The sequence below is a fragment of the Acinonyx jubatus genome, chromosome A3 (genome assembly GCF_027475565.1).
Source record: "Acinonyx jubatus isolate Ajub_Pintada_27869175 chromosome A3, VMU_Ajub_asm_v1.0, whole genome shotgun sequence".
Classification (NCBI taxonomy): Eukaryota; Metazoa; Chordata; class Mammalia; order Carnivora; family Felidae; genus Acinonyx; species Acinonyx jubatus.
In genome coordinates, this window is record NC_069388.1 from 60836237 (window position 1) to 60863866 (window position 27630).

General features: G+C 38.9%; 1 protein-coding gene across 2 annotated transcripts in view; it reads left to right on the forward strand.

The window, feature by feature from the left end:
* The window catches only part of TMEM131 (transmembrane protein 131), a 235913-nt gene that overhangs the window by 184595 nt on the left and 23688 nt on the right, over positions 1 to 27630 (forward strand). For both annotated transcript variants that reach the window (XM_027072610.2, XM_053200488.1), the window contains 13 exons: positions 1026 to 1112; positions 4761 to 4913; positions 5013 to 5088; positions 5258 to 5375; positions 7733 to 7871; positions 7987 to 8096; positions 8571 to 8637; positions 13564 to 13715; positions 14315 to 14457; positions 14877 to 15063; positions 16157 to 16342; positions 17147 to 17305; positions 17727 to 18310. In XM_027072610.2, coding sequence (XP_026928411.1) covers positions 1026 to 1112; positions 4761 to 4913; positions 5013 to 5088; positions 5258 to 5375; positions 7733 to 7871; positions 7987 to 8096; positions 8571 to 8637; positions 13564 to 13715; positions 14315 to 14457; positions 14877 to 15063; positions 16157 to 16342; positions 17147 to 17305; positions 17727 to 18310 — 2161 coding nt within the window. The remainder of the gene's footprint in view (positions 1 to 1025; positions 1113 to 4760; positions 4914 to 5012; positions 5089 to 5257; positions 5376 to 7732; positions 7872 to 7986; positions 8097 to 8570; positions 8638 to 13563; positions 13716 to 14314; positions 14458 to 14876; positions 15064 to 16156; positions 16343 to 17146; positions 17306 to 17726; positions 18311 to 27630) is intronic.

Sequence of the window (27630 nt, forward strand, 5' to 3'; positions counted from 1 at the left end):
TGTGATATTTCCAAAAAGGAAGATACAGTCGAGAACTCACATCTTAATGTGAGTTCTTATGATTATATTTACATGAGTCATTCTAAGTCAAGGGCAAAGTGAAGATCATTGAGTGAAAGACTCTTGTGGTGTCTAACATATTGCATTTAGTGGGATTTTGAATGGATATATTTCTGCCACACCTAAGTATTTTAATTTAATATTTAGCAGTTCTTTGTGAATTTGAACACTACTAGATTCAACAAGTTGCTTCCCTTATTCTCCAACCTTTTTTCATCATATACCACCCCCACATGAATGAAAGTGAATTCAGAATAAACATAATTAGTGATATAATAATAATAATATATAAAAATAATAATTAGAATTAAAGTAATAATAAATGATTTGTTGGGAGTATGGCAAATTACCTCCAAAAGTAAAGAATTCCTGTTAATCACTCATAATACAAATAAGTGCATTTCATAGCTATGACAAGTTTTTGTTAGTATGGATAAAAATGAAAACTAGGAAAAAATATCTTAGACAAGTATCTTTGTAAGTTATAAATAGAGTATGAGTTGATATTCTAAATCTATAATGTTCAACTCATTTTTTAATTAAGTTGATGTTAATTTATTACTATATACAAAAAATAGAGAACTATGTAACTCTAGAAAACGCTGTTTTTCATACATTGTTTTAGGAGTACAATTTGACTTTCCTTGTTAAATTAATAATCTGCAGAATAACCTATTATGAAAATCTGCTCTTCATTCCTTTCCCATTGTTTGGTCTTATTTACCATGTTTTCTTTGAATCACTGAGCAGTACATGGAAATTTACTATATTTCAGAGCATTTGATGGAGTACATTGGTCAAGTTAAACGGTATATGTAGGTAATTTTAATATTACTTTTGAGTTGGTTATTGCTAATATAAGTCCCAAGTTGAGTTTTTTTACATCCTCAAAACTTATGCAGTAATGATCAAGATTAATCTCAGACTTAAACACTTATTTTCTTATGGTCTACTTCACTCCACAGATTCTAACAATTCCCGTGAAGGCTGTAATCGCAGTGGGTTCACTGACTTGCTTCCCAAAACATATGGTTCTTCCACCTTCCTTTCCAGTAAGAGATTTAATTTATAGATTTTTTTTGTAATTTTTTTCTTTGCCTTTACCTCTGTGTCCCTATAACCTAACAGTAAAGTCAGTTATTCTTTATTAATTGCTTATTTTAAGGTAAGACATTGAGCCAGCTTCCACAGGAGACACAAAGAGAACTAGTTCCTTCTCTCAAAAAGTTTTCAATCAAGAATGGGAAATGGGTCCATGATGCATAAATGTAAAGCAGGATGTAGAGAGTGCCCTAAAAAGTATAAAAATGAAGTGCTGTGAGGGAAATACATATGTAATTGATAAAGGTACATGTAAACTGGCTTAGAATTTCTTTTAGCAGGGAAAATACGGGAGGTAAAAACTTGCATTCAGGACCCTGGAGTCAACCTGAGTATAGACACAGAGGCAGTAAAGTCTGAGATGGCTTTACACAGTAGTGAGTTGCCCAGTTTGATAAGAATGGAGGGAAATTTGGGGCGCCTGGGTGGCTCAGTCGGTTAAGCATCCGACTTCGGCTTGGGTCGTGATCTCGCGATCCGTGGGTTCGAGCCCCACGTCAGGCTCCCCACGTCACGTCTCAGAGCCTGGAGCCTGTTTCAGATTCTGTGTCTCCCTTTCTCTCTGACCCTCCCCCATTCATGCTCTGTCTCTGTCTCAAAAATAAGTAAATGTTAAAAAAAAAAAAAAAGAATGGAGGGAAATTTAAGAAGATGGAATGACATGTTGGAGTGATAGCATGAAAAAAAACAACACATTTAAGTCCATGAAAATTTAAAGTTTTTAAGCAGAGGCTTGACATCATCAGAGCTGAGTTTAAACTTTTTTTTTTTTTTCTGGCAGAAGTAAATATAAGGTGAATTAGGAAGTGACAATAAAGTGCCTGAGGCCAACCTAGGCACTCATACAGAATCTGTATGAGAAGTGTCAAGAAGAGGTTTGAGCTTAGGGCATTGGCAGAGCAATAAAGCCCTTTCATACCTCTAAGCCTTGGCTGTTTGTCTTGAACGCCGTTCCTCTTCCCCTACCTTCAAAGAACTACACTGTCTTCCAAGATTCAATTCCATTGTCATCTCTTCCCTGACCATTTCTTGACTCCACTAGACATTACTAGGTGTTACATGTGTGATCTTAAAATGATTTTAAATAACCTCTCTTGCAACAGGCCTCACATGTGCTTTAAATATTGCCTTATGTGTTGGTCTCCCCAGTAAGACTCTGAGTTCATCAAGGAAAGGGATGAAGGATCTTTTATCCCCAAAGCAGGCAGTTAGTAGATAATGGGTGGCTGAAGGAGCAAAATAATGGAGACAAGAACTTAGGCAAGAGACATTTCACATTTGAATTGTGCTTGAATATCCTGAGAAGGTCCTACTAATTGAGGCAGGTATGGGTAGGATAGACAGAGTCAAAAATATAACTTAGAGTTTGAACCTAGAGAACAAGGAGAAAAGAAGTAGGGAAATCAAGAGACAGCCACTGCTTTTTGCAGAAAGATGATATGGTCAGTTCAGGGTACATGGGGACAAATGTGGAAGGGTCCCCTACCCTGTGGAAGGAGACATGATGGGTTAAGAGAAATAGTGCACTGTAAAATCTTAAATAAACTTAAATTCAGAGTTGAGCAACTTAAAAATATAAATTTTGAGTTAATAGGTCCCACACATTTAAGTTGGGTCTTAATGAAATTTTTGTCTTGTGATTCCACTTTGCACTGACTGTACAGAACTCTTGACTTCATTATTTATCCAAAAGACCTTGTTCCATTCTTCAGTTGCCTTTTCAATCAGTGATATTAAACACAGAATAAACCCTAGACAGGAATAATTCAGTAGGTGACATAGTGAAAGGCCCATGGATGGAGTAAACGAGAAAGCATCTGTATAAAAACAAGGTGTTGGTTTTGAACTACTTTGGGTCGAACTTCTAGATATCTTCAGGTGGCTTACAGGACCAAATATTTGCTTGGAATCACAAATTAACTTGATGTTACTGCATTAGTCAGGCTGCTATAGCAAATTACCATATTGTGGTGACTTAAACAACAAACATTTACTTCTCACAGTTTTAGGTGCTGGGAGATCTGGTGTTTGGGGAGGGCATTCTTCCTGGTTTTGCAAATGGCTGTCTTCACTGTAACCTCAATTAGCCAGCAGAGCCGAGAGGAAGGGCAAGCTCTTTTGTCTCTCCACTAATCCCATTCATTAGGACTCCACCCTTATGACCCAATCACCTCTCCGAAACACTACTCCGAAACACACCTCTAATACTACTAGAACATTGAAGGTTAGAATTTCAATATATGAATGAGGGGAGAGGGGTTCACATTCAGCCCATAACAGTCATCAGGTTCTATAAAATCTCTTATCTAGTGGAGTATATTCGTGCCAACTAATGAAAACAGTACCTCCAGATAAACATTTGAAGTAACTCATAGTTTAATACTTAATATTTGAATACCATTGTAAAATAAACTTTTGTATCTGTTACTTCTTTTGACCCCACCCCCACCCCCCTGAAAGACAAGACATGGCCTTGAGTGAAGTGGTTATTACAGGTGCATGAAGACCAGGTAACTGCCAGGAACACACAGCTGGTTAGAGGCCAAGCTGGGGCTGTCAAAGGCCTTGTGCTTCCTGCTCCTGTGTTCTCCCCATCATAGCAGCACACTTGGCCTCTCATAGCTTTCTGCTGTTTCCCTCTGGCCGGGCTGCAAATGATGAGTGTTACTTAGAACCTCACCTTCATTCAGCTCTTTTTTTCTGTACACTCTCTTAACCTCTGTGTCTTCTAGTACCAAATATTAGCCCAGTGGGTATGATCATTTTCGAGACTTCTTCAAATGACTAGGAATCAAATTATAAGGTAAAATTCTGTACTCAAACAAAAGAAAGATTATAACATAATTCTTATTGAGGATTATTTAAATCATTCAATTTTTTACTTAAAATCTGATCCCCTATCATAGGGAGAAGCATACAGTTGATAAGAGCAGTCACTGGTTATCTAGTCATTTAATCTGCCTGCTATTTTAATAAGATACTTGATAACCTGTATTTTTAAAAGGTATCTCATTTCTCTTTGGTACAAATGACATTTTCTTTTAAAAAGAAAAAATTTTTCCTAAGGAAATCTGATTTTTGTTTTTGTCTTGTTTGGCTTTTGATTTTAGAATTAAATTCTTTCATCCTGAATTTGGATACTTTGGGGGCAGCCTGGCCTTGGTAAACAAACCTTGCTTCACAAACTGACAGTGACCATTTCCTTTATTCAGAGCTGTCTCTGTTGGCATCCTCGTTTTTTTAACATCAAGTGTGAACATTTTTTTTTACTTTCTTATTTTAATTCATTTTCATAAGAGTGCAGAGATTTGTCCCGCTAGTTTTTCTATAACAGGCCGTGAAAAAAACAAATTGTGTGTGTGTGTGTGTGTGTGTGTGTGTGTGTATGCGTGCGCGCGCGCACACACACACACACAGAAATAGCAATATAGATATATTTGAGAGGGCTCTGATTAACAAATTAGAGATTATTAAGTGATAAAAATTCTAAGTATCCTTTGGGCTTCAGTTTCTGAAAAATACGTCTGTCGCCTCTAAATTGTGTGTTCTTAAGAAAATGCAACCACATACGAATGAGTTTGTTTGTTTTCTTCCTTCAGGGGAAAATAGTTCATCAGAGCTTAAATATTATGAACTCCTTCTCACAGAAGGTGAAGATACAACAAATACGATCTTTGTCAGAAGATGTGCGATTTTACTACAAACGGTTACGGGGCAATAAGGAAGACTTGGAGCCAGGAAAAAAGTCAAAGGTTTGAAAATGTTGTTTTGAGGATTCCCATGTGTTAGTATTGTGTTATCGTGACCTTCTGTGGATTTGGGATTCACAATTCTCCTGTGCCTCTTTGTAGATTGCAAACATTTATTTTGATCCTGGACTGCAGTGTGGGGATCATTGCTATGTTGGCTTGCCTTTTCTATCCAAATGTAAGTTATCTTGCTATTCTCTCTCATGCCCTTCATTCTGCCCAAAATATTTTTTGATGAAAGGCCGCCACTCTATCCTTTGGTACCCTGGAAATCATTTGAAGGAAAATTGACAAGTGGATATAGATGTAGGGCTAAACATGTCATAATACATGTTTCCTTGTTTTAGCCGAACCCAAAGTACAGCCTGGTGTAGCCATGCAGGAAGACACCTGGGATGCTGACTGGGATTTGCATCAAAGCCTGTTCAAAGGATGGATGGGAATAAAGGAAAATTCAGGTCATAGGTGAGTGGTTTTGCTTTAAGTATTTTAGCTATCTTTACCAGTTCGAAATGTACCTGTTGATGTTACTTTCTAGATGTTATTCTTGTATTAGGTTATTTTACTTCTCTATGGCTAAGAAAATAACACCTTATCTTCAGAAAATTATTAATGAGGCATCTTGAATTGCCATTTTAATTGCATATTGCTTAGAAATATACACACTACCATTTTTGTTCGTTTCTCCAGTGCTCTAGATAGTTCCTTAAAATCAAAGAACTATTTGAAGTTGTCTTTATATAGGATGAATACAGTGTTCACCTTAGATACAGCCATTTGCATAAGAAAGCAAGTTTTTACCTACCACTGACCTCTGTTAGAGGCAGAGAAAACATGTCCTGGGTTTTAATCCCACAATGGAGACCAAGTGTCCGTTTGCTCATTGCGAAAAGAACTACCTCCTCCCTTTCAAATGCTGAACTGTTAGGGGGCACACAGAGCCCAGTTCACATAGGCTCAACGATATATCTTTGGCAGGCAGAAAATGTGCTAATGACAAATCACTACCACACCTGGATTCAAAAGTAGATGCACACTTACTCAGGAATGTAGAAGTACAATCTTTCTTATGCTTCAGCAGAGAATTTGACTAGAATAATGATACTATGACAGCTGATAAAAACTGGTCTTCTTGGGGCGCCTGCATAGCTCAGTTGTTTAAACTTCCAACTTTGTTTGGCTCAGGTCATGATCTCAGAGTTCGTGGGTTCGAGCCCCGCATTGGGCTCTGTGCTGACTGCTTAGAGCCTACAGCCTGCTTCAGAGTCTGTGACCCTCTCTCTGCCCCTCCCCAACTTGTGTGTGTGTGCATGTATGCGTGCTCTCTCTCTCTCTCAAAAATAAATAAACTTAAAATGTTAAAAAAAAAAACTGCTATTCTCCACTTGCCTAATTTGAATCTATTTGTCACTATCAGGATATTCTCATTTATAGGTACTAAATTTTTCAAACCATTAGCAATTGAATTTAAGGCGTTCTGTTTATCTGAACTATCTGCTGTGGAAAGATTTCTTAAGGCAGACGAGAGTTAAATTTGTACTTTAAAATGGTTAAAATAAGTACAGAAAGACTTCTGATGTACTCACTCAAGAGAACACTCAATAAAATAGTTCTTCGTCCCCACCATTTCCATTACAGACGTTATAATGTATAGACAGTCTCCAAATTTTAATATTATGAATACATAACTTGGAGTGCTATCGAGCAACGTCTTCCCCTCCTACCCACCAAAACCCCTACCTTCCTCCACCTGTGCCCAACACTCCACTGCTAAAGAGCTGGGCTTTGCATCTACCCCGTACCATCACGTCCCAGGTGCACAGTGAGTGTGGCATTCTCCCCGCTTCTACCGTGTCACTGTGTATGTTACAGAGAATTTCTGTTTCTAGTCTTGTAAAGCTTGTATTCTTACCAATATAGAGTATTGGTATTCACTGGTATTGTGGGTTAAAGTAGGCTTCAGTGTTTGGGCCCAGGGACCTTAGCCCCATGTGTAATATTGTTTCCTTAGGAAATGTGTTCTTGGTCTCTAAACAGCTGGTTCTTGAACAGTCATAAGTAGGGAAATACTCAGATGACGTCCTGAATATTGCTGATAACTTTACATATGTCTGTATAAAGGCCCCATATGTATTACCACTTCAACTAACATCTTCATTGCATGTCAGGATTTTCCTTCATTTTTTAATCCCAAAGAGGGAAAGCCATATGCCAAGCAATGCACTGCCATCCCATAGGTTGTCCTGATGAATATTCATCAGCAGCCTGCTGTTGGTGTCTAGATCTTTCCACTAGGCATGCAGGATCCTTTAGGATCCCCTTAACACCATATGTTATCTGTGTATACCTGCCTTGTCCTTTACATATTTGATACAAAAAACAACACAGGTGATCAGTGATAGAGACTTTGGCAGCTCTTTGTGCCAAAACAGAGACATCTTCATACGTGTCTATTAAAAGTGTAGTAAAATGTCAGAGCAAATAAAACTGTGTTTATTTAAGAATATAATAATAGATCGTATTCAGAAAATTCAAATATTTTATTTTGATATAGTGACTTACAGGGGTGCCTGGGTGGCTTAGTTGGTTAAGCGTCTGACTTCAGCTCAGGTCATGATCTCACTGTGAATTCAAGCCCTGCGTCAGGCTCTGTGCTGACAGCTCAGAGCCTGGAACCTGCTTTGAATTCTGTGTCTCCCTCTCTCTCTGCCTCTCGCTCTGCCACTCCCTAACTCACGCTCTGTCTCTGTCTTTCAAAAATAAATAAACGTTTGAAAAAAAATTTTTAATGATATAGTGACTTACAAATTATTTTTTTCTAGATTGAGCGCTTTATTTGAAGTAAATACAGACCTTCAAAAAAATATACTGTCAAAAATCACTGCTGAGCTCTCTTGGCCTTCTATAATTAGCTCTCCCCGGCACTTGAAATTTCCACTTACTAATACAAACTGCTCCTCAGTAAGTATTCAGAATGACCTTGGTTTTGGGAAATATATAATAGGGTTATAAAGTATCTACCCTTAACTTTTAACTGTGGAAACCTCTCATTTACTGTTTTGTTACTTTGTTTAAGGAAGAAGAGATTACTTTAGAAAATCCTGCAGATGTTCCTGTCTATATACAATTTATTCCTCTAGCTTTATATTCCAATCCTTCAGTCTTTGTAGATAAGTTAATATCAAGGTAAGCATTGCTTTAAATAATCAAAATGTTCCATATTAGCATTGATTATTATTTTATACATTTAAAACTTTATTGCAGCTTATACAGTAATAGAATTGGCTTAGAGAAATTCTAGATCTGTAATTAAAATTGAGAGGAAGTACTGGGGAGAGATATAGCTATATCTAAGTATTTAAGTATCTAGAAAAGTTTTCAGCTTAAGATAAGAAAAAGTAATGTTGAACTCCTTTCTAAAAAATTATAAAGAGAAAGCAAGTGGAACATTTCAAATGTTTTAGTTTTTAAAAAATGAGCAAAATATTAACAATCAGTTGTGGCCTTTAATTTTTGGAAAGCCATTAATGTGGTAATACTGACCTCAAAATCAGCCAGAAGGTAATTTGCAAATAAAATACAAACTTAATAATTACTCTTTACCCCCTAATTAATTATGATGCTGTTTATGAAGAAATATATGTACATTTTTTATTTTAGGTTTAACTTGAGTAAGGTTGCAAAGATAGATTTAAGAACACTAGAATTCCAAGTCTTCAGAAACACTGTAAGTATGTAAACTTCATACTAATTCCAAAGAAATAACTATGATATGATCAGAGCAAATTTGGAAGAAAACTACTGACTACCCTGAAATTTGACTGAAGGGCAGCTTACTAAAGAAGTCAAAGCAGTCCAGTAATCATTTTAGAGGCAAAAAACCAGGAGGAATGGATGGGATTTAGAACATGAGGCACACAGGATAGAAGGTTCCTGTTTGCAGGCATTATAAGCTCATGAAGTTTTATAATAATGACAACCAGAAACCCTGAGGATATATAAATGTGGTATAAACTAACATAATTTATTTTTATTAAGCCTCAAAATAATCAGCTCAGTCATTTAAAATTTTATTTTGGATACTTCCTAATAAAATTGTAAGCTCAATGAATGCCAAACCCATGGTTGTTGAACAGATTAAACAAACTCACTTGGGAAGCCCTTCAGTTGGTTCCTTGATATGTAGGAAGACCATGGTGAGTGTTGACTGGATAAGACAATATGTGGCTCAGTAGGCCAGGAAAGAAAAGCAGTGGAAAGTGTTTTTAGTATTTGGGGGCTATGTTGAAGAACCTTTCCCAGTTTTTCATGAGCATCTAGTATGTGTGAGCATTTGCCAGAGACATTCACACTTATAATTTCACATAGTCATTATAGTAGCCAAGCTGAGCAATTACTAATAACCCAGGAGGTATTTCCCTTGTTCACTTGGCAGGAAAAAGAAGTCTCAGGAAAAGAAAGCAACTTACCCAAGTTCATACCCGTGATAACTGGCAGGGCCAAATTCAAGTCTAGTTCTCTCAGATCCCAGAGCCCTTGCCCATACTCATGCCACATGGTCATTGCTGATTAGGAATCACTAATTAGCCCGTTAAACCAGATATTTTATAGTTCTTGAAATATGTGTGTGCTTTCCCATAGTTTTGTGTTTTATTCTCTAAAGCATATGTTAGCTAAACCTTTGTAGAATAGTTTTTATATAGTCTTTAAGTCAATTTTGTATAGGAAAGTAATTCTCAATATGTCTTTCTTCTGCCAAATAATAGAACACTAGACTGAAATTTAGGCAATCATATATTCTAGTCTCATGCCCTTCTCTTGGAATCTTTTTGTAATCTGTTTTTTCCATACATAGAGTGACAACCTAATAATAAGCTCAAGGTTATCTAGATTCCAAACAATTAGAAATCTCAGTAACCAGAAATTCTTTTCATTCTGCTTTGATAAGGATGGAAATACATATAAGAAGTAAATGAGCTAATTTTTACCTTTTTTTCTTATTGAATACAAGTTCTTTTGTGTTATTTGCAAGATATAAAACACTGAAGTGTAGGCACTGTGAGAAGTAGGAAGACGAATGAGAATACTCTAGACTTCAGAAATTTATTATAAATGTGAAGTTCTAGGTCTTAGGGTGAACTTACGATAAATTCTATCACAGTTCTCTACAGTGCTGATAAAACTGTGGTTCTCAAAGTATTGGGTCTCCTTTATAGTCTTAAAAATTATTCAGGACTCCAAAGAGATTTTTTTTGTTTATGTGGGTTATATCTATCCATATTTAGCATAATAAAAATTAAAACTGAGAGATTTTTTATACAAAAGGCTAAAGATTGGGGTGCCTGGGTAGCTCAGGCAGTTGAACATCCGACTCTTGATTTCTGCTCAGGTTATGATCCCAGGGTCATGGGATCAAGCCCTGCATCCAGCTCTGTGCTGAGCATGAAGCCTGCTTCAGATTCTCAGTCTCTCTCCCTCTGCCCCTACCCCCACCTTGTATGTGTATGCTCTCGTGCTCTCTCTCTCTCTCTCTCTCTCTCTCTCTCTAAAATTAAAAAAAAGAGTATCTTAATTGCCTTTTTAATTAATTCTAACTCCATGCATCAGTCATTCAGAAAATATTGGTTCATCTAGATATACAGAGCTTCCAAATGTTGACATGATTCACTCTATAAAATTCAAAAAAAATAATATTCATTAATACAACTACCAGTCTCATCAGGGAATTCTTAAACTATTGGGAGGCTGTGAAGTTCACAGGGGGTGGATTCAAGTTTCCCATAATTCTAAATTTTCTCACTCGAATTTTATCATTGGCAGCAAATACGTCAGTTGTTATTCCTTGATTGGATAGATGCACTTCATTTTTGTGAATTTGTCACCAAATATCAAAGTGTGAATAACCACAGATTAACTGTCAATCATTCTTCCAACTGTAAATGGTTTTCCATGAGAAAAGCAGCTAATTCTATTTGTATCTCAAATGATAGCTTCTCAAGACAACATGGTACTTCAGCAGGCAGCAGGAGTGCTATATGCATACTTCCCATTTTATCACACAATGGTAAAAATGCATGTGCCCAAAGACTGAGATTTATTAAGATTAATATCATTACCATAGTAAGTTATTAGTAATAACTAAGTTATTAACTAAGTTATAACTAAGTATAACTAATACTAAGTTATTAGTAATAACTTTTTTTTAACTACAGGTACATGGCAGTGAAGAAGACAGTAGCTACTAAGGAAGTTAGATACCACTGCCTTTACTTTAAGCTGAAGCATCAGCAGTTTTACCCACCATTGATTTTGCTGACCATTGGTGCAAATGTCGACACAGTGGAAAAGGCAAATAGCATCTGTCAGTGTTATGAAAATAGTTTTGACACCATGGATACACTGAAAAGATTCTGAGATCCCCAGGGGTCCCATGGGTCACTCTTTAGAGAGCCATTACTGCAAAATTACTGAGAATTATTGAGGCCTTAATGATATCCCTGAGGCATCACAACATCCTCAAATGTTTGCCAAATCATCAGTTTAAATTAGCTAGTGTTTATTGGTAACATATGCATAGTATATAATGTGTCCATCAATTACTCAGAATAGTTTACCTAACAAAGAACTTATTTACCAACCATTTTGGAGCAGTCAGGATATTCCGTTGTCCTGGTAGATGTTGACAGAGAAGAATGTTAGATGCAGAAAAAAGTTTGTGCCTCAGAATCAAGAGTTAAAAAGTAAGGGCGTCAGTAAGTCTATTGACTAGAAATAATGTTTGTAGAATCATGCTAACACAGGTAGGTAGATCTGTGTTTGAAACCTAACTATGCCAAGTGGAGTAGAAAGTCATGCAAACCTCACTCCCCTTCCACATGTTAGCAGAGCCATGATGAGCCATGGACGTTTATAGTCAAGTGTTGCCAGAGCACCTGGGTGGCTCAGGTTGAGCATCTGAGTCTTGATTTTGGCTCAGGTTATGATCCCAGGGTCGTGGGATTGAGCGTGAGTGCTGAGCATGGAGCCTGCTTAGGATTCTCTCTCTCTCCCTCTGCCCCTCTCCCCCCATGCTCACGTGCGCTCTCTCTCTCTCTCTCTCTCTCTCTCTCTCTCTCTCTCAAATAAAAATATAGCTAAGTGATGCCAACCCTTCCCCCCAAAATGGTTAAACAATGTTACTTAAAAATTAGAATAGTTGGAAAAAAAATTAGAATAGTTGGGGTGCCTGGGTGGCACAGTTGGTTCAGTGTCCTGACTCTTGACATCAGTTCAGGTTATGATCTCATGGTTGGTAGGATCAAGCCCTGAGTCAGGCTTCGAGCTAACAGCCCAGAGCCTGTTTGGGATTCTCTCTCCCCCTCTGCCCCTTCCCCCTTCCCCCATCTCTCAAACATTTTTTAAAAATCATAACAATATATCCTTATATTTTTTTTAAATACAAAATGAATATCTAAATCTTATCAGTAGGAGTGCCTGGGTGGCTCAGTCAGTTAAGTGTTGGACTTCAGCTCAGGTCATGATCTCACGGTTCATGAGTTCAAGCCCTGCATCTGGCCCTCTGCTGTCAGCACAGAGCCTGCTTCGGATCCTCTGTCTCCCTCTTTCTGTTCCTCCCCTGCTTATTCATATTCTCTCTCTCTCTCTCTCTCTCTCTCTCTCTCTCTCTCTCTCTCTGTGTCAAAAATAAACCTGTAAGGTTTATTAACAATATATCCTTATGTTTTTTTAAATACAAAACGAATATTTAAACCTTATCAGTAGGAGTGCCTGAGTGGCTCAGTCGGCTAAGCATCCGATTTCAGCTCAGGTCATGATCTCACTGTTCCAAGTTCAAGCCCCACATCAGGCTCTGTGCTGACAGCTCAGAGCCCGGAGTCTGCTTCTGATTCTGTGTCTCCCTCTCTCTCTGCCCCTCCCCCACTCTCTTTCTGTCTCTCAAAAATGAATAAATGTTAAAAAGAAATTTTAAAAAAATAAAATAAGTAAACATTAAAAAAAATAAGTTTTATCAATAAGCTGTCAAGAAGTCCTATTTTGGTTATTAAACTATTTAATCTTTCAGTCATCAAGTGTTAATGAAACAGTAATTATATGCTGAGCTCTCAAAATAAAATTCAAAGATAGATTGATATTGAGTTAGAAATATTTTTACAAATAAAATCTGATGCAACCTGAAGACCCTTTGGCTGATACCCACCAGAGGGGGAAGGAGCAGGAAAACAGTGTGAAAGTGAGAACAGCATCCACGAGACTTAAGGCTGCTGGGAGCTGGGTGCACGGCTGTTTGCTTTGTGCTAAGACATTGAGCTACAGTTCTTAAGTTTGTGTCCTTTTATGTATGTGTATTACATTTCAAAAAAATTTTAAGTTAAAAATAAAAAGATCTGTATACAAAAACAAATGCCTAACAAATATGAGGACTTTGGTCACTTGGGGTTCAAAGCCCTCTTGGGGACTTAATGCACAGTAGTAAGGGTCATCACTGGTTGCCCAGTTCTGCTTGTAAACTGACCAGTATCTAAATCATGAGGAATAAAATTGTTCACATATTTAATCTATTCAAGAAACTCATACTGGGCTGTGGATGGCGTAAAGGAAAAGTCTTTCCAGAGAATGTAGTAATAACTTCTGTTTATTTACCCAATGATTCAAGGCTCATCCACTGCAGAGTTCAACAGGATTTACAGAAGGCCTGTCTCGACATTTAATTTTAAACCTAATTTTAAAACCTGGAGAAAAGAAATCTGTCAAAGTAAAGTTTACTCCAATTCACAACAGAACTGTTTCTTCACTAATCATAATCAGGTATGCATTATGATTTAAGTGTGGGTCAGTTTTTAGTACTTATACAGAAGTCCTTACTTGATTTTTAATTTGGGTTTACGTGTCTAATTTATTAAATAGGATATTCACTTTGTCTAAAACATGCACCCATCACACCACACTGGATGAAATGTACCTCTGTGATTATGTTTATAACTTGAAAACCTGAAAAAATATTCTTACTGTACCATGTGTGACTCTTAAAACTGAAAAACTCTTCTCTCTGTGTAGATTTTTAAATTCTTAGAGGATAAATGTTTCAGTCTCAAATTTAGTGTATTCAGGGGTGCCTTGGTGGCTCAGTGGGTTAAGCATCCGATTTCAGCTCAGGTCATCTCACAGTCCCTGAGTTCACATTCCTTGTCAGGCTCTGTGCTGACAGGCATGGAGCCTGCTTCAGATTCTGTGTCTCCCTCTCTCTCTGCCCCTCCCCAGCTCGCGCTTGCTCTCTCTCTCTTGCTCTCTCTCTCCCCCTCAAAAATAAATAAATAGTAAAAAAAAAAAAAAAATTAGTGTATTCATTTCTACATTTCTATTATACAAATTTAGTGGGAGAAAATTCTATAATTCTTCTTGCACAGAAATAACCTGACCGTGGTGGATGCTGTGATGGTCCAAGGACAAGGAACAACTGAGAACTTGAGAGTAGCAGGCAAACTTCCGGGTCCAGGGAGTTCCTTACGCTTTAAAATCACAGAAGCATTATTGAAAGACTGTACAGATAGTAAGTATTCCTAACAGTTCCAAGGGCACAACTTTCAGTATTTGCTTCCAACAATAAATAATTCCCCAAAAAAGAACAGTATTTCTATACATGCACCTGTATATATTAGTGATGAATACTTAAGATTTTTAATGAAATACTCTGACTTGCCTTCAGGGTTGTTTAATTTGGATCCTAAAAGATTTAAAGGCTCAGTATTCATTGCATGTCTTAGGTGGTTTACTCTGAGTATAGAAAGTAAAGCATAATTAAACTTTTGCTGTCTAAAATGACACAGTAAAGTGGAGTACTTCTGATGAAAGCTGGGTACCAGCTGATCTCTTTGGCATGAGTAGGTGGTTCATAATGTCTGGCATATATTCATTGAATCTGGAACGCATGCAAGATTTATATTCACTCTTGATTTTTTTTTCCTTTAGATTTAAAACTAAGAGAACCAAATTTCACATTGAAAAGAACATTTAAAGTAGAGAATACAGGACAACTTCAGATTCACATAGAAACCATTGAAGTCAGTGGGTACTCATGTGAGGGATATGGCTTTAAAGTTGTTAATTGTCAAGAGTTTGCACTAAGCGCCAACGCCTCTAAAGACATAATCATATTGTAAGTATTTTCTTCTGAGGTGTAATGAATCACTAGCTTCTCATCAACCTCAAATAATACAATTGCTTAAACTCCGTGCAGAGATACGTTTTCATACAACAAAAGGTATTTTATCCACAAATGTAGTTTGATTTCTTTTTTCCACTTAATCGTTGGTTATTTCTTCATTGTTTTCAAAATTGTGAAACTTCCTCTGTATCAGAAGTGGATCAGATAATCTTAGAAACTGGTTTCAAAATTATGTTCAGGGTTGTGTTAAAGTGTAACATGTCGGTAGGAAATAGACTATAAATTCAGTCTCAGCAACAGACCAGTCCCTTGTATCACATACGTGCACTTTTCTGTGTGTGCAATGTAGGAGTGTGTAATATTTTGGTCAGAAGATAATTTTTTTTGCCTGTATTAGTAATAGCTGCAGCCTACTTTAATATTAATTGACAACTTGTTAGATTATAGAGTTTATGTAATAAAATGTGACCTCTGTCCCCTTAATTGAGTGATAATTTCATGGTGTTCAATGGACGTTGACTCAGTACATAGTGATATTACTCAGGTAAGGTATAATGCTTGGTACCTAAAGGTACAGTGAAGAATAAGACACCTTTCCTCAAGGTATAGATCATCTGGTTGGGGAGCATACAGTGAACAAAAAGTAAAAAATGAAATAATTGGGGTAGAAAGAAGTACTGCAGGAGATAGGACAAGGGCTAGGATGGTTTTGGGTTTTTTGGGTGTTTTTTTTTTTTTCAAAGGTGTTATTGGAACTATATTCTGGGAGAAGAGGGTAGATTCAGATAAAGGAGAAAAGAAGGGGGAGGGAGAGAAGCTCAGAGAACACTTCCTAAATTAATAATTATGCAAAGCTGCGTTATTCTTTTTCATGTAATTTCTTCAGTTATCCACAGAATATAGCTGTATTTGTTATTAACCTCATGGAATCATGCCTTCTCCATCTTAAAATGAGGAAGTGGCACAGAACTATCAAACTCTCAAATTCTCTGTTAGGCTTCAAAGGTGTGTGAGACTGGTGTTATATGTAAACTGCTATGGTATATTTTTAAAACTTAGTCTGACTGCTACCATTCTGTTTTAGGTTTACTCCTGATTTCACAGCTTCTAGAATTATTCGTGAACTGAAGTTTATAACAACCAGTGGCTCTGAATTTGTATTTGTATTGAACGCATCCCTTCCATACCATATGTTAGCAACCTGTGCAGAAGCCCTACCCAGACCCAACTGGGAGCTGGCTCTGTACATCATCATCTCAGGAATAATGAGGTACTTGTGTCTTTTTTTGAGGTTGGTATTCAGGCGTCACTTGACACTGTTCATCACATGCTCACTGTGTGCCACTCTTCTGAGTGCTGGGAATCTGTCAGTGAACAGAACAGATCTTTCTGCCTCAGTCAAACCTGCGCACACTAGTGGGAGCAGTCAGAACTAACCCTGCTTGGGTGGCATATACAGTAAAGACATATCTTCTTCCCTTAGAATTTGTTACACAAATTAAGTACATGTTAATTTCTTAAAGGGAAAAAACCATTTATAATTTACCAGGTACAGTTACTTCATTTCAGCATATGTAACTTAATCAACATTATAGAATATTTTTTTTGAAACAGACCCAAGCAACATGAAACATGAGAAATACTTTTTAAATCCTCAGCAACCTTATTTTTTTTTTCAGTCTGTTTATGTGTTTGGAGGGTCAGATACACTTGCCTCTAAATTTACATGGTTACCCCACACATCCTTTAAGGGAAAAGAGTTGGTAGAGAGTTAAAACTGCAAGACAGTTTACCTTCTTGGTAAAAGGAAAAGTGTCCTCCAAGTGTCTGTTCTGATACAAATAATTATTTTCTTTATAGAAGTCTCCATGTAAGTTGGCATTCTGTAAAAACAAGTGTGTAGACTTTTATCCATAGTGCTTTGTCTTTGTCCAGTCCAATGAAAACTGTCACCAGCATCTCTGTTTTTTATATCCTTGTGTACTTTACCAAGAAACTCTGCCTTTAATATTAAATTTTGTTACTCTTGCACTAACAAATGAATCCCGCTGCTTCGCCTTCTGTACCCCTACAGTGCTCTGTTTCTCTTGGTAATTGGAACAGCCTATTTAGAAGCTCAAGGAATTTGGGAGCCATTTCGAAGGCGACTATCCTTTGAGGCCTCAAACCCACCCTTTGATGTGGGAAGACCATTTGATCTCAGGAGAATCGTTGGTATTTCGTCTGAAGGAAAGTATGTTCACATGCTGAAAATAAATTTTCTAGTATACATAGATTTGACTGATGTAATTCAAAGAAAAAATAAGTTTTTCTTTTCATCTTTGCTCAAGGGAGAAAAAATTTTAATTCTATTATTACTTAATAATCTCCTGTATATATAGCTGTCTTCTCTACTAAGAACTCAACAGCAAATCCCATGTTTTTGTTATGTTGGTGAGGGTTAAAATATTCGTAATAAGATCACTGACTTGGTTCCTAAATTTTCAGAGAATAGACCCTATAAAATTGTGGAAAGTATCCCTATGTCTTTCTGGGGTTTTTTCCTTAGAGTAGCTTGTATTTTTCTCTTGTGGCTGTACTGATGAAATAAAAATTTTTTAATCTTAGATTTTGTAGGTTGCTATTTACTGATCTACAGTTGGTCCTTTTTTCAGCTTGAACACACTCAGCTGTGACCCCGGTCACAGTAGGGGGTTCTGTGGAGCAGGCGGCTCGTCATCCCGGCCCAGTGCAGGGAGTCACAAGCAGTGTGGCCCACCGGTCCACCCACACAGCAGTCACAGCAATAGAAACTCAGCTGACGTGGAAAACGTCAGAGCCAAAAACAGCTCAAGCACTTCTAGCAGGACTTCTGCACAATCTGCTAGTAAAGCAAGCCCCCTTGTCTTAGATTCAAATGCAGTGGCCCAAGGTCACACAGCAGGCAGAAAGTCCAAAGGGGCAAAACAGAGCCAGCACAGCAGTCAGCACCATGCCCACAGCCCACTGGAGCGGCACTCTCCACCTCCACCGCCACCACCAGTGCCTCAGCACCAGGAACCGCAGCTGGAAAGGCTGTCACCCGCCCCCCTCTCGCATCCTTCCCACCCAGAACGTGCCAGCAGCACAAGGCACAGCTCAGAGGACTCAGACATCACCAGTCTCATAGAAGCCATGGACAAAGACTTCGACCACCATGATTCCCCACCCCTAGAAGTGTTTACAGAGCAGCCGCCATCACCACTGTCCAAAAGCAAAGGTAATCATCCGCTCTTACTGTCAGAAAAGCATGGTATATGAAGGGAAAGCCAGTGCATAATTAAGGAGCTGTTGCGATCATAGTTGTGATAAACAGCTAATTTGGTAAGTGTTCTTGTGGTTCAAATTTACCTCCAGTTTGGACTGAAACTTTTCTGTATCAGATGTAAATAGACAGGGACCCATTTATCATAAAAGATATTTGTACTTCTTAGGTACTTACCAAACTCAGAAACTTATTGGACAACTGTTTCCATTTTCAACTATTTGTGTTTGTTGTCTTGTGATAGGTTGAGCTTTCTTTTTTTAATCATTAAAATAATTTTTATACAGTGGTAAAATGGAGGTCATCTCTGCCTTTTAACTCGAAAATAACATTTCCACAGAACCTGTACTTTAGAGCAGGGGTTGGCAAACTACAGCCAGTGGGCCAAATCACCACCTGTTTTTATAAATAAAGCTTTATTGGGACAAGCCATGCTCATTCATTTACGTATTGTCTATGTCTACTTTCATGCTACAACAGCAAAGTTGAGTAGCTGCAAAAGACCGTAAGGTCCACAAACCTGAAAATATTTACTGTCTAGCTCTTTACAAAAAAAGTTTGCTGATCCCTGCTTTGGAGTTCTGTATGCTGTGTTAGTTACCTATTTCTCAGTAACAAATCACCTGAAAACTTCGTCACTTCGTCACCAACCGCTACTGTCTCAGAGTTTCTGTGGGTCAGGCATCTGTGTGCCGCTTACTTAGCTGGGTTCTCCAGCTCATGAGACTGCAGTCAAGGTGTTGCCTGGGGGTGAAGTCATCTTAAGGTTCAAATGAAGGTGGATCTGCTTCCAAGCTCACTCAGGTGGTTGATGGTAGGATTCAGTTCTTCGTGGCCTGTTGGACTGAGGATCTCAGTTGCTTGCTGGCTGTGGCCAGCAGCCTCTCATGGGTCCTTTCCATAGAGCAATTCAAAGCAGTTAGCTTCACCAGAGCAAGGAAGCTAGAAGGCAAGAGAGGGAACAAGCTAGAAAGGCAGAAATCAGAGTCTCTTACAACCTAATCTTGGAAGTGACATCCCATAACTTTTGCAGTGTTCTGCTCATTAGGAATATGGTGTGGCCCATACTCCAGGAGAGAGAACTCCATAGAGCATAAACACCAGGAGGGTGGGGCTCACTGGGATTCACCTTAGACATTACATACCACACATACACAGTGGTAGCCCATTTGGTAACTTCCAGAATCAAAATATAAAAACCAGTAAACCAGTAAAAGCCAATTAATCCCTTTACAGCCTGAACTTTTTGCATCTTCCTCTCTCTCCTGTGGCAGCCCTGCTAAAACACGTTATTGCAAGCCTGTTTCGATATCTTCCTCACTGGTGCACCAAGGAGGTTTTTGCCTTTGGTTTATGCAGGGAATGGGGAACTTGGCAGCACTGAAAGGCCAAAAGCAATCCAGTGTCCCAGAGTCCAGGACTTTTCTATTAGATAATTTCCTGGTCCCAGTGATACAAAAACTAGTTACCTAGCGTCCTCTTAGAATTACATGTATTTGGATTTGCAAAATAGTAAAATATCTTGAATATTACTTAACTTTTTCCAGAGAAATATATTTTTTGTTAACTCATTATTAATAGAGCTTACTTATTTTAGGGAAATTTTTATAGTAATATTAAATGAATGTTTAAGTTCCTTTTTTAATTAGGTCAAGTTACATAATATGTTTTCCCCATATTGAGGACATGAATAAAATGAATGTAGATGATCCTTTCTTACCAGAAAGAAAGAATTTGTCAGTCAAACTGAATACCTCACCACTGTGTCTAAGATAGTCCTCCAATATCAGTGTGATAGGCCCATCTTTATTTTCAGGGCCATTCACCTAGAATGTAAATTTTAAAATTAAAAAATGGGGGGCACCTGGGTGGTTCAGTCGGTTAAGCAACCGACTTCGGCTCAGGTCATGATCTCACAGTTTGTGAGTTCAAGTCCCTCATCAGGCTCTGTGCTGACAGCTCAGAGCCTGGAGCCTGCTTCAGATTCTGTGTCTCATTCTCTCTCTGCCCACCCCCCCCCCCACCACGTGTGCTCTGTTTCTGTCTCTCAAAAATAAGTTAAAAAATTTATTTGTAGATTTGTAAAAAAATTGTAAAAATTTATTTGTAAAAAAAATTTTTTTAATTAAATTAAAAAATGGTTTTTAAATTATCACAGCAGTCTTAGAGTCCGCCTACTAAAAGATATGTAATGATGGTTTATGGGCACCACGTTGTTAGTGATTCTTTAGCCCAGAAGGAGACAGTGGTTCCAGGCATCACATGAGTGGCCATTCTGTTTGTTATCTTTCCTATTGCTGCTGTTCAGAAAGAAGAAAGGAGACAAAATCTTTAGTTTTTTTTTCAGCAAGTGTTTTTATTAAAGTGTAGCATACATTTGGAAAACCAGCCTCTTAAATGAACTTTCAAAGGTAGGCATTGATCTCCAGGTTGCAAAATAGTGGCATGTCATAAAACCCTAGGCTTTTAGTTGGGCCGAACCTTTATAACCTCTCTAAAGCTTTCCCCCAGTGCCCTACAAATAGTCATCATGTTTACATGAAGTATGAACCTTCTGTTTTCAGAAACACCCTGTTCCCCCTACCCCTCCCCAGTATCTCAAACAAAAAGTCTCCCTTGTAATGAGTTTATGTAATTTCTAGCTTTTGGAGACTGCTCAAAGTGACTTACCTTCAAATAAATACAATCTCCCTAGATCTTGCCTAAATTGTAGGCCGTCCAGCCATTTCCCTAGTCATTCCTCCATCCACTGCTCCTCATGGAAGGTGGCACCCAGAAATGCCCTCTGTTCACAGCAGGGCAGTCATTAGACTCTATACTTGTGTGGTTTCTTCCCCTGCAGTATGTGAAGTCCTAGAGGCTGGACAGAGGCTGTTGCTGGATTGAGGGTTAAAACCTGAGGAAGCTCTGAACCTGGTGCAGGCACTTCTCAGTATCTCCGTTAACTGAAGAAATGGAATCTGCAGCCACGCTCATTTCTGGCTTTGGTAGAGTGAAGGGCAGCTTTATCTAGGGTGGGGAGATGCAGAGTGGTACAGGGTCGTGAGGCCAGTCTCTATCATAAGGCAGGCCCAGAGATTAAATCATGGCTCTGCCCCTTACCGACTGTGTGACTGTGAAATTAGTTCTCTGGACCCCCATTTGTTATCTTTAAAGTGGAGAGGATAGCTGCTACCTGCATCATGACTGGGGTGTAGCTCCTGCTATGATTGTTACTAGGGAAGGAAATGGTGCTCATCGTCTTCAGCCTGCTGAGTTGAAGAGCGCTGTGGAACACCCCAGCAGCAGTGTCTACGTGGAACTTAGCCTTAAGGGTGAGAAATGGGACAAACAAAGGGCTAGAGACAGGGCCCTGAGGGCAGGGCCAGCAAGGAGAAGGCCAGCAGACAGTGTGACAGAAAGCAAGTAGAAGATGTGGTTGGCATATTCCAATAAGGCCAGAAGTAAAGGGAGAACAGAGCTCTTCAGAGCCTGGCAGCTTGACCTTGACCTTGGCAAGATAGTTTCAGTGAAGTGATAGGACTAGAAACCAGGTTACTGTGGCATACAGAGTACTTTTCACATCAGACTGTTAACAGTGGCCACTTCTGTTTATTGTCATGTTCCCAACTTAAATTTAACTGAAGTATTTGCAAACATTGTACACAAAACGAATAGCTTTTAGAATGTAGCGTTTTTACTCTTGTAGTAATTATTTATATTAGATTGGTTAAAACACTAATGTTACGTGAAATTTCTCACCCCAAGTTACATCTAGAATGTTTACCTCAATTTGAAGCAGATTAGTCAGATGTTGACAACTAATCCTAATGGTATGCCTTGTTTGAATTGCTGAAGTTGCAGTAACAGTAAGATATGATGATAGTACCTACATCACCAGAGGTTCTGGGACTTCTGAATTGGTGTATAGCTGCAGGGGTTGGCATTCAGCCTTTGAGAGGGTTAAGCTGAGACTGAATACAGATAATTTGGTCAAATTCTGAGGCTGAGGTTGAACATCAGTGTATCCTTAGTAAAAAGCTCACTATTGGGCATTGTTGTAGAAATGGAATGTTGATTACTAAAGACAAGAAAGAATTGGGTTTTAGCTCATCTTTTTATGTGTTTAGTCGAATGTCTTGTGATGGCAGTGGTATTGAAGTGGAAAAAGATTACACTGAACAAAAAAAGATCTGAGCAGTTATATTAAAATGAAAAACATAATTCTGATCCCTTGATTTTTTTTAATAGGCCGTCTAGAACTGCACATGCCACTAAGCCGTGTGTGTTGATTTGCATTAAATAAAATGAAAACTGTAATTCCTTAGTTGCATTAGCCACATTTCAAATGCTCAACAGTCACATGTGGCCATTACAAAATAAGGCATTTCCAGAATTGCAAAAAGTTCTAGTGGACAGCACTGTGTCTAGAGTGACAGTGAAAAAAGTAACATCCTGTTAATGTTTTGATTATAATATACTTAAATATGAAGAAAGCTTTTTATATTGTTTATACTTCTGTAGTTTTTTCCTTGAAATGACAGGCTGCCTATCCCTTAGAGATACGAGGAAATTCAGAACACAGGTGTTGAATGATGTTTGAAACCCACATCCTGCCATTCTGCATTGTTTTCACATGTATCTGAAGCACAGCATTTTCTCTGGTTTATACTTTTAGAACTTTAATTTTCTTTTCATCCTTTTTTTTTAATTCAAAGTTAGGGTGTATTTGATAAACTCAAATAAAAAGAACCCATTTTCTGATTACTAAACTGAAAAAAAAAAACAGTGGCCACTTAGTGCTTTGGGGGCAAGTAAGTGAAAGGGGGTATTTACTCTTTAACCTCTGGTTTCCGTGGTCTTTAACTTTTAATCAAAACAAAAGGGATGAATATATCTTTTGGTAGTATTTTTAATGAAAAAAAAAAAAAAGCGGGGAGAACATGGTGCTTGGAAATATCTATGGGTCAAGGACAAAAAGCCAGTAGAGCTGAGAGTGATGGTGTTGGTCACCATTAATGCTCCCGACGTGATTGTGCAAGCATCGTGCACCCTGGTGATTGGCATTGCTGTGACCCTGTGTCTCCAGTTAGGAAACCCAATCCAGAAAGAAAGGTTGCAGGAGGCAAATATGTTAGCCAGACCCAGGCCCAATTCTGCGTCGACGGCTTACAACCCCACTGCACTGCCGCCTCCAAAAAAGAAGAGAAGCAGGTGCCCAAGGAGGTGGGTTGTGGGGGAGACCCAGTCCAGTAGATTATAAAAGAAGGGGCACTCCTCATTCTACAGATACATGGATGTGGATGAATGGGTTAGGGATGAAGAGGCAGAACGGGGGCGTCAGGGGAGCTTCTGTTCGAACTGAAGTAACAGCTGCTGGGACTGAGGGGAGAAGCGGTAGGGTGGAAACAATATAGAGACCGTTTAGACATTTCTGTGGACTGGGAGTCCGTGGTACATGAGAGCTGGATGTACGGAGCAGCCCTTCGGGTAACACTTGGACCCAGCTGAGGCTCGCAGTGGCACTCCCTCAAACTTTTGCCCTTCTTCTCAATCTATACTGCAGCCCAGGGGTGAGGCACCAAAGCTGGGTAGTTGGATTACAGTACTGTCGGAGTTCTGCAGGGCAGGGGTGGCAGAAAGACCCAGGGTTGTTGGCAGGAGAGGCATATGCCAGACTCAGAGGCATGGAACTTGGAGGATAGAGAAGGACCTCACGCTAGAAGGAGCCCCACAGACAGGGAGAACATGGGCAGTCAAGGGATGGGAGATCCAACACGTCCAACTGCAGGGATGGCAGCAGCACGGGAGTGGTGGGAGACTGTGCTCTGGAAGTGAGGCCTGACACTATAGGGCTTCAGAGGAAATGCAGTTCTGGGAAGTAACAGGTTCTTAGGTGCAGCGTTCGGAATGGGGTGTGGAAGCACAGTGGAAGTAAAGCCCATTGGCAACAGTGAGGCCACAGAGCTACAGGTCTGCCGCCCTTGACACAACTCTGGAAGCCTCACATATTTGGAAGTTCCGATTTGGGGAAAGGTATGCAATGCATATACCATGTGATTCATATGACTCTAAAAAGTAACATCAGTTAAAAAAAAAAAAAAAAGTAACATTAGTTCAGCTTAAATTGTACCACCAAGAGTTTAAGCAACTGGTTTTGTTTCTAAATGAGTTAGGGAGAAAAACCTCTGAGAGCTTTTTGGATTTCAGAGGTACTGATGAGAGATTATTGACCTGACCCATACAAGGCCTGGGGCCCAGATGATGAGAGATTGAGGGTCAGAGGAAGTCGGTGAGGCTGGTGTCAGGGTCCTCAGTGAAGACTGGGAGACATGCAGGGCACGATGTTGAGGCCAGACAGTGTGTAGGAATGTAGTGTGTATGCAGTTGTCATAAATGGAGTAAATCCAACCTGATTTGCCCAATACAGGTGGAGAAGTGGATCCAAGTGAGCTGAGAGATGGGCTAGTATTGGCACAAGGGGAGTAGTATCGGTAGTAGTTGCTACCCAAAGTTGCGGTCCAGGGACCAGCAATAGTGACATCACCTGGGGGCTTTTGGAAATGTAGAATTGTGGGCCCCAACCCAGACTGCTGAATCAGACTCCACATTCAGCAAGGCCCACAGGTGATTGGGATAACTGTGTGAACCCAGTAGTGAAGGTAACCAGTGAATGTCCTTGAGAGGTGGGCACCTGTCCCTCTAGTGGTCCTTGGGCAGACGAGGAGTTGCCCTTAAAGGGAGTGAAGAGAAATGTCTAGACAGGACAGAAGCTGTCTTCTCCTGACATCAAATTGTAGTTGAGTGTGCTTTTGTAATATCTGTGATATTTGATTTCTAGAATAAACAAATCCAAAATTGAGTGTAATAATTTTATGAAAACCCTATGTAATTTAATCCTGGATACTATTAAGTTTTGGTGGTGCAGTTTTTTCCTAGTCCTGGGTACCTTATTGGTTCTGCTTACCCCCACAAATGGTATATAAGACCTTATAAAGGTACAAGAAAAGCTAGAATAAAAAGAGTATGGGTGTTCCCACAGACTCATTATGAATTCCTTCCCTGGGTTAGAAGTAAAATTATTTCACTTAATAGGAATTCTTTTCTAACTTATATTGAGTTAAACAAGTATCTTCACAATCTAAGCACAGAGTTTAATCAGACAAAATATGATTACTGTAAAAGTTTTTTTTAGTTTTTAATGTTTATTCTTGAGGGAGAAAGACAGGGTGCGAGTGAGGGAGGGGCAGAAAGAGAGGGAGACATCGAATCCAAAGCAGGCTCTAGGCTCTGAGCTGTCAGCACAGAGCCCGACACTGGGCTCAAACTCATGAACCACGAGATCATGACCTGAGTGCAAGTCAGACGCTCAACTGACTGAGCCACCCAGGCACCCTTGATTACTGTAAAAATTTGAAAACTATTTGCTTTAGCTTAAAGAACTCCTGAAGAGTTTTCTTCATATGCATCTTTTGGTATGTTTTAGTTTATCATACTTGTATAAAGATATTATTTCTGAACAAATAGGGAGAAATAAATTTGCATGACCAATACTGACCCAAGTAAATTGCATGTGGGTCTGTTTATTGGCCTCATTTAGACCATTTCAGCAGCCAAAATGTGAGGAGGCAAATTCATGCCAGAATTGGTGGTTCTCTAGAGATTCTAGTCAGGTGTTACAATTGACATTACATGGCCTGCCTTGGGTCCCCTGCTGCCAGGGACTGCACATATTCAGAGAAACCATTGGCTGGTAATTGAAACTTTACTGAAGTGGTTCTTTTGGGTAGAAGTTAAATGATTTAAGTGGAAGAGAGACAGCCAAAGCAGCTTGGCCAAACTAGTTGATTGCAAATTCATTTATTCACTACCTAGTGTCCTTAGTAGAGGACATATTCTTTAAATTTATAATTCATACTTTTCCTACTTAAACTAATTGGAAGTGGTTTAAATTATTAAAGCACATGTAAAACAGTGAATAAAAGACGAAAAGGAGTTTTTGATGTTTTATCTGTTTGTTTTTAATTATGGTGCTTTCTCATCAGAAACCTAGAACAAACTTAGTTGTTACCATCAAGTGTTAAATTGAGCAGCACATTTCTTGGCAGCTATGGCCAGACATTGTTATATAGTTCTCATGCAGGAAAAGGAAGCCTAAGAATTAATTATGGTGCTTTCTCATCAGAAACCTAGAACAAATTTAGTTGTTACCATCAAGTGTTAAATTGAGCAGCACATTTCTTGGCAGCTATGGCCAGACATTGTTATATAGTTCTCATGCAGGAAAAGGAAGCCTAAGAATTCACCTGAAAAAAAACAGACTTTGCTGGCATTGAATTCCTGCTTGAATCTGAGGACACTGAATAACATTCAGTGGGCATTTTGCCTTGATTAGAGAGAATATGGGAATGTTCTTCACGTTCACATTGTCTTGACCTTATAACATTAAATCCTAGCTCCTCTCCTACATCACGCCTCTTAGATGTATGCCCAGCCTCACCCACGCACACAGCACTTGTGGTGACTACAGCGTGTATGTAGTCAGCTCATAATTGGATTATTTGATGAGGCTCATAGCTTCACTGCTCAGTAAGGATGCTAGATCTGTAAGATGCAGATGGTACTCTGTCACAGATATGTAGCAGCCCGCCTTATGTTCCCATACACACAGCCTAGCCCTGAGGGACCCTGCAGATAGGGACAAATGGTTTCGGTCAATGAAGAGTTTTGTATCCACTCAGTGATTAGAAAAAATATACTCCATCAGGCTTTAAAGCAATGAAGAAAGTGTTTCATTTTGACCATTTTTATGAGCAGGCCTGGCAACCAGCAACTGCATACAACTTAGTCAGCAGTACAATATCACAGCCCGGATACAGGCATGCTCCTCTTCTGCACTTTGCTTTACTGCACCTCGCACGTAACTGTGTCTCTTACGGCTGTGGCGGTCCTGCCTTTAGTATCCTTCTAACAGCACTTGCTCACTTCGTGTCTCTGGGTCACATTTTGGTAATTCTCACAATATATCACAACTTTTCATTATTAAATTTGTTGTAGTGATCCATAATCAATGATTACAACTCACTGAAAGCTCAGATGGTGGTTAGCATGTTTTAGACATAATGTATTTTTTAATTAAGGTATGTACCTTTTTTTAGATATAATGTTGTTGCACACTTAATAGACTACAGTATATTATAAAGAGAACTTTATTTTTATTATTTATTTTGAGAGAGAGAGAGAGAGCACAAGCAGGCAAGGGGCAGAGAGAGAGAGAATCCCAGGCAGGCTCTGCG